Source organism: Erigeron canadensis, chromosome 5 (genome assembly GCF_010389155.1).
Source record: "Erigeron canadensis isolate Cc75 chromosome 5, C_canadensis_v1, whole genome shotgun sequence".
Classification (NCBI taxonomy): Eukaryota; Viridiplantae; Streptophyta; class Magnoliopsida; order Asterales; family Asteraceae; genus Erigeron; species Erigeron canadensis.
Window position 1 is genome coordinate 2,096,912 of NC_057765.1, and position 7,254 is coordinate 2,104,165.

The window sequence follows — 7,254 nt, forward strand, 5'->3', positions numbered from 1 at the left end:
AGCGTATTTCCAGAAGAAGAAAAGAATAAGAGTTTAACACAAGCATATAGTACAGTAAATTCAATCTGAAGCGAAAACTATTTTTTGCTACGCCCATTAGTCCACTAACATAGAAAAAGGTTACATTTGGTTAGTTTATAAACTATATTAATGCTAAAAACTTGGTTACTCCGAATACAACAATCTATACGATCTAGCCACTTCTGGTATTTTTGAAGTTTGGTATTCTTTTATGGGGTAAAAAGTTGTCTATCTTCTTATGCAATAGACCTTACAATGTTTTACAGCATATGACAAAATCACGAGAATGTAAGAATTCATGAAAAAAACACATAAACTCAGAAAACTAAAATTCTCCCTTTCCTGATTTAGCAAGATATGATTGGTAAAAACTAGGAAAATACTATTGATTTGAATTAGTTTAATTAAAAAATAAGAACAAAACAAGTCCCAAGAACCCTTTCTTGCTTTCTTCAAAAGACCATTACTTTCCTTTTTTTGAGCATGACAATTCTATATTCAGCAAAAACCTCACATTCACAACCCACCCACTCACAAAAGAAGGCCCAGGCCCCAACAAAAAAGAGATGTTAGCTTTGTGATATGACCCTGGCTTCAACAATTTTGAGCAATTTCGGTATCTGTTTGTAACTAGATATCTACAGCAAAACAAATCATGAGTTTGCTTACATGCTACCACTTGAGAGGTATACGTTACCTATGCCAGTTAGCTAGCTAGGAGTCCGTCTGTGGCAAATTCGTTGTGATTATCTAGTTCTTTGAGCGTTGATCCTACAAGAGACTGCAAGTAGAATGGGGAATATAGTAAACACTTGATGCATTCTGAGATTGCATAAACAAAATGTTACTGAGCTTACAGAAGTAACAGAATGTAGACTACTAGACCAGAAACTAATCAAATTAAACGATTTAGGAGGATGTATACATTAAAAAAACACTAACACCCTCAACTCAGTTCATTTTTAATTTATTAAATTTTGTACAAGCATATGCATGTTGGGTCAAGGATTCAACTTGAATGAGGCTATATAGGAACCAAGTTAACACTCAAATTCCGCTCATTATTTTGAAGCAGTAAACAATGTTGATAATCCCTTGAAGTCTATCTGAATACACACAACCTCCTAAGTCGACTTATTCCAAGGTTTTTAGATTACTGTTGCAATAATATTGCTTTGGTAATAATAATCATTGTGCTAATTACTAAACGAAAACATACAAAAAGCGTTTGTGGGTGACTGTACCCTGCCCATCATGTTTCTAACTTGCACTAAAAACTTACATATAGGAAAGACTAACCTGGAGTTCCTCCTCACAACTTCTAAGTTTCTCACCGTATTCTTTCATATTAAGAAAGCATTTATGTAGCTGTAACAGAAAGAATTATGTCTCATCAATACACCAAAATTTCAAACATCTAAACACGAACATAAAAACTATTGACATGCACCTTAACTAACTGCTTCCTACGCTTTAGAGTGAGCTTCTTGGCAGATGCCAGTGCATCCTCTAGTTTCTGCAACTAATAGAGTTCAGTAAGAATGAATTGTAAACTGTAGAGGCATATAAGAGAAAAACTAGGTTTGGGCGTTTGGCAGCTTTTGACCATTTATTGTAAGAGCCCGTTTGGATTATTTTTAGTCTCTAATGTGTAAAAAAAAGACTTAGTTTAGAAGCACGTGCCGAGAGAGTGAGAGACTCCCAGAGAGTACAACACCTCTTGCAAAGGGTTGTATGCACACAACCTCTGAATTAATTTACTTCAAGAAAGTAGATTCATATACAAAATTTATAATTTCCATTATCATTTTAGATATACTAACTATTACAGAAATATAATTGTAAAAAAAAAAAGAACTGAATTCAAAGTATTCTGGGTCAAACCAATTTGGCAATCTAAACCTAAAAAATGTTCTGGTTTGTTACCCGACCCACCCACCATGCCACCTCTAAACATGAACATATAACACAAGATACATCCTATAGGTAAAGCAGACGAGTCATTACCTGAGACTTCTCTTGCAGCTTAGATACATGGTCACCTCTCTCTTTTAATAGCTGTTCCATGTGATAAACCTGAGATGAAAGTTAATAAAATGGAAACACAACAGGCAAGGAAATTTCTTCGTATTAGCAAAGTCTAATATATATTTATATGATAATCTCAGATTCATTCAACTTTTTAGTAGCTAAATGAAATCTGATAAGAATGTAACTGACTTTTTTCACGAAAAAAATAATATAACTGACTTTTGGTATATAATATAGCCTACCAAAAGGTCCAAAACCATTTATGGAGTGCCATAAAGAACTATTTTAAGTTTACATAATAACAACAAGGGCCAAAACCATCTAATTTCCAATATAGAAAGATGGTAAAAGTCACTATGTAGAATATTGACAACAAGGAGTACATGCTACTGCCCACAAGATGTGTTTTCATTTAATTATCTAAACCTAATGATTACAGGCAATAATGCTAACACTAATAAAAACATTGAAATAAAACAAAAATTCAAACCTCATTTTGGAGTTCTTCCATTTTTTGGTGTGAGACGTCAAGCTTCTTTGAAACCTGATGATACGTCAATGGAATTACTACATCTGATAGAATGCTTCATATAAAAGTTGGTTGTTAACACGCCTATCTTTAGGTCTAACTTATGTCTCTACCATATCTCAATGGCAAGGTCTTTGACCTTGGGGTATTCCACCTGGGTTCGAATCTCACTTCCTATATTTGTAGGGGTGGATTATTGGGGATCTATTGTTTAAAGTAATAGTAAAAAATAAAGAAGCTGACCAGGGTAAAACTTTACCCAAAATATTACTTGAGTAAATTGATTCAAGAGGTTTCATGCAGTAAAAACACACTTGCACTAACTTTAAACCCAAGTGACCCATTTCCTCTAAAGTTAACTTCTTATTTTACCCATTTGACCCATTAAAACTTACAAGAAAAAAAAAAAGAGCCTGAATCAACGCACTCATAAGTAAATGGGTTGAGTTGCTGAATCAACAGATTATAAACGGTGAGATCCATTACTGATCAACAGATTGAATAGCCTAAATCAACAGACTCGATAGCCCAAATCAACCCATTCATAAGTAAATGGGTTCAAATGTGCATGGTGTCCAACAGATACTGTCAGAATTCCCTACCTGATCATGATCTCCACGACTTGAACCTGATTGATAGTCTCTGCTATGGCGCTCACTTGAATCAGAACTGCATAAAGGCAACAGAGTGAACAGATTTAAAAGATATAAATCAATAGTGACCCTGGTTCATACTTTGAAACTGCCAATATGCATTATTTGACCACAAATTAGAGAACTCGCAGTACTTTTGAATTTTCTCAGTAGAAATTTAATTTCAACGAAGATACTTCAAATGTATTTTCCATTAATCAGTGTAAAAAGTTCAATTTAAAAAAAAAAATTCGAATATTATTCAATGTATGGCAATCCTTTGAGCAATTATACTTCGATAATTATTATGGTATCGTAATACTTAGATTATGTTAGTTTATCATGCTATTATTTTTATTTAAGATATCATTTATTATACATGTGTGCCAAGCTACACCTTTATTATTAATAAACGTGTGAACCCACACAATCGATACAAAAACCTATTCCAATGCTTCTAAGAGGAAACAAAAGCTAAGATTTAATCCATCAAATTAAATAAAATAAATGAATATCGTTATATTTATTAATGATCGAAACAAGTGCATATATAGACATGGAACCAGAATCCAAAGACGTATACATCTCCTATTCTATCTAATCTAACTTTGTCTCAAACTAACGACTCAATCATATAACAAAACATAATAAGAATCTAGATAATAGGAAAACCAAAAACTTTAAAAGAAAACCGGACGAAGAGTTGCAGCATTGGTTTAAAACGTATGTCTGAAATATTTTGATTTTAAGCTTTGTGTTTAACAGAATATTGACGACATCATCAAAAGATAATGTGCTGTAAAGTGCATAAAACACGTGTACAACCGAAACAGATATAAGTCTGAGGCTTATCGACTTATCGTAGTGAAGTGCATAAAACATTCTGATATTAACATTATTGGATTGTAATCCTACCCGTTTGATAATTTAGACATTTGATCTTTGTACTTGTTCCCACTTCGATGATGAACGACACTTCTCCTTATTTCCTTCTCTTGACCCTTGTCTTGTTGATCACGATCTCTTTCACGTTCATGTTCAATGAGATCCAATATCTTATCTCCATCATGTCCCCTGTCCCTGTCAATAAAAGGGTCCCGATTCCGATCAATATCACGTGCACGGTCATATGCTCTTTCCTTACCCTGGTCACGATCTTCGGACCATTCCCTATTTTGATCATGAGACCGATCCCTGGCACGATCATAGTCTCTATCTGCATCTCTAACTCTGCCCCTTTCCAACTCAACATCTCTGTCAATATTACGTCGAAAATTGTCACGGCCAAAGTTTGACCTCCCACTTCTACTTTTCACTTCATTAACCTTTACAACTCGTCCACCAATGGTCTGATAGAGATCATTAATCAGCCAACAAGAACAAGTTATATCAGAATTGCTAGAGCTGACAAAAAGGAAATATATAAAGTGCCATGCATAGTAGAGATTCAGCCCATTTACTTATATTGTTTCAGTTTGAGTTAATGTTATACCTCCGATAGGTCAAACGTCTATAAAAGAAACGAAAAAGTAGATAAAAGGAAAGATTCCATATCGAAAGGGTATGGTTAATGCATAAAACCTCCTAAATCACTTTGCAATATATTATTGTTTAAACAAGAGTTGGATGAAAAGCATTTCAGATCAATACTACCCCAGCAAATTTTGGCATGTGCCCAAAAATTACAAATTTTGACTCGTTATCCAACCCACCCAGTTGAGGAACCAGCTCCCATCCAAAAAAAAAGATGCGTTGCATTGCATTTGATGAAAAACACATCAGCATATAACCATGTGCAAATACCCTTCCATTCATATCACTGATGGCATCCTCTGCACAGCGGGGATTCGTAAAAGTAACAAAAGCAAAGCATTTTCCACCTACTCCACGGTCATTAACCATCTGGAAGCGGAACATAAAAGCAGAAAAGATTAGCTGATCTCTTCTTCAGTGAACAAATGACATAGAGCGACTTTATAAATTTAAAATATTATATATCGGAAACTACAGACAAAACATATAGTGAAGGTAAGATTGACTTTAGTTTGCCATTGAATACAGAGTGGAAACTGGAAGGAACATAGTTAGAAACGTAACTTTAACAGTTCAACCAAAGATGTATAGTATTTTCTAGATGGTTGAGGTCCGTGAGGATTCCATGGATGAATCTCTCCACAAAATATCTGAGGTGCAGGTATGTTACAGTCATCAAACACTTTGAAAGATTTCTGTACCGATTAGTTATATTATCGGTCATCCGTACCAACCCTAAAACAAAATAAATTATATTCCCGACATTTGTACCAAAGCCCGAGAAAAGATTTGAACTACTCAATATAACAAGATCTAAAAACAACGAAGCCCTCCTACAAGTAGAGGGTTGAAGAGCCGCCGTACGCAAAGCTTTTGTTACCTAACTGAATTTTCCGTTCCTAAAATTAAATTTAAGCCTCGCGTGACAGGTTTGTTTTGACGGTTTTCAAATGCAGACGACGGGCTTTTCGAGCTACTACATAAGACAACTACATGTAAGCGGCGTTTCCTAACACTATGAGCGACGATAACGACTATGACCTCAACTTTCAATAACGAAATTATATACAAACAGTCACGCACAATATCAATAAAATCAACAAATAAAAATTGAAGAGAAATATGTATATAGATACAGAACGAATATCTCTATGAGAATATAGATACAGAATGCATATATCTATCTACAATACATAAATTTTGTTAGATAAGAACTTCAATAAATTACACTTAACAAATATTAATAATAAAAAATAATGAAGAGATGGGAGAGTGTGTGTGTATATACATATATATAGATATAGATATAGATATACCTTGACAGCGATAATTTGGCCGTAGAGATCAAAAACCCTTCGAATAGTATCTTCAGTAGCGTCGTAAGGCAGGTTTCCGACGTAAACGGAATTATCGTCGTCGATTGTCATTTCTTTGGACAGAGCCCTAAAATTTAACCGGAAAATTATATATAACCACTCACCGAAAGTGAGAGAATGGACAATGAATTTTGTTTAGGTGTATTATTTTAATGTACACCGGACTTTGATGCGCCGCACAATGCGACGGTCGGTCGTCACAATGCGACGGTCGGTCGTGATAATGGTCTGATGGTGTGGGAGATTTTGTATGTTATATAAATAAATGTAATTGGGATTTTGTATGTTATATAAATAAATGTAATTGATGTAGAGTTAATTGATCTAAAGAGGTAGATATTTTAGAAAATAATTTACTAATAGTGTATTTTCAAGTTCTTTTATGAGAAAAGAAAAGGAAGTGATAAAAAAAAGATGAGAAGAAATAAAAAATTAAATCATCTATGTTATTCTTGAGTGTATAAGAAATAAAAAAATATCAATCTCAAGTACTCTTTCTCTCTCAATCTTTTAACGGCCATTTCTCTAGATCTTAGAACTGAGATTGAGAGCCTATGATTTTTGAGATCGAGATCGAGTATTTGAGATTGAGAGTTTGAGATCGAAATTATTCTCATCCGGTTAAGGCTTCCACCCCGGTGGATCTAACCATATTTTTCTTTCTTGTGCTGGAGGTCCCTTCCACTTCGGTGGATCTGGAAACAACCTCTTTACCATTGGGTAGAGGTAAGATCTGTCTACATCATACTTCCCCTTACCCCGGCTTATGCCGGGATTAGGTACCGTTGTTGTTGTTGTATAAGAAAAGAAAAGAAAGTATAACAACGTTACAATTATAACATTTTTTTATATATAAGTGAAATATGATAGATAAGGGCTTTATAGTAATAACACCAAATATTTAATTGTTTTTTTTCCTTTTCTGCCCAATTTGGAAGGAAACTTTTTAAAACAAAAACCCCTCAAATTCTCTTTTTTTCAATTCCTTTCTCTTTAATAAAAAACTCAAGAATGCAAAAAATTATTGTTTCTCTTCTTTTTCCTATCCTTTCCATACTTAAATAAACTCAAGAATATTGTAAATTATATCATTAAGGATATAATTGTCATTTTGCATCTTTTCTTTTACTAA

At 33.9% G+C, this 7,254-nt stretch overlaps 1 protein-coding gene across 5 annotated transcripts; it reads right to left on the bottom strand.

The window, feature by feature from the left end:
- Window positions 1-382: 382 nt before the first annotated feature.
- On the bottom strand, window positions 383-6,311 carry LOC122599776 (ATP-dependent RNA helicase DHX8). Of its 5 annotated transcripts, none has more exons than XM_043772346.1 (9): window positions 6,063-6,311; window positions 5,017-5,115; window positions 4,129-4,562; window positions 3,184-3,250; window positions 2,543-2,596; window positions 2,029-2,079; window positions 1,472-1,543; window positions 1,321-1,389; window positions 383-802 (listed from the first exon to the last, which is right to left on the bottom strand). In XM_043772346.1, the coding sequence occupies exons 1-9, from the start codon at window positions 6,171-6,173 to the stop codon at window positions 728-730; spliced, it is 1,032 nt and encodes a 343-aa protein (XP_043628281.1). In that variant the 5' UTR covers window positions 6,174-6,311; the 3' UTR covers window positions 383-727. The 5 variants fall into 5 exon arrangements, with proteins under 5 accessions (XP_043628281.1, XP_043628278.1, XP_043628282.1 ...); XM_043772343.1 differs by having other exon boundaries at window positions 2,029-2,097; window positions 6,063-6,310; XM_043772347.1 differs by having other exon boundaries at window positions 1,472-1,537; window positions 6,063-6,309.
- Between the last annotated feature and the right edge of the window lie 943 nt (window positions 6,312-7,254).

Excerpts from the sequence above, each read along its gene's own strand:
- LOC122599776 (XM_043772343.1), bottom strand. The coding sequence starts at position 6,173 with ATGACAATCGACGACGATAATTCCGTTTACGTCGGAAACCTGCCTTAC. Across the intron at positions 1,544-2,028 it reads AGCTGCAAGAGAAGTCTCAG|TTGCAGAAACTAGAGGATGC; the intron begins GTAATGACTCGT and ends GAACTCTATTAG. Across the intron at positions 1,390-1,471 it reads GTAGGAAGCAGTTAGTTAAG|CTACATAAATGCTTTCTTAA; the intron begins GTGCATGTCAAT and ends TTTCTGTTACAG.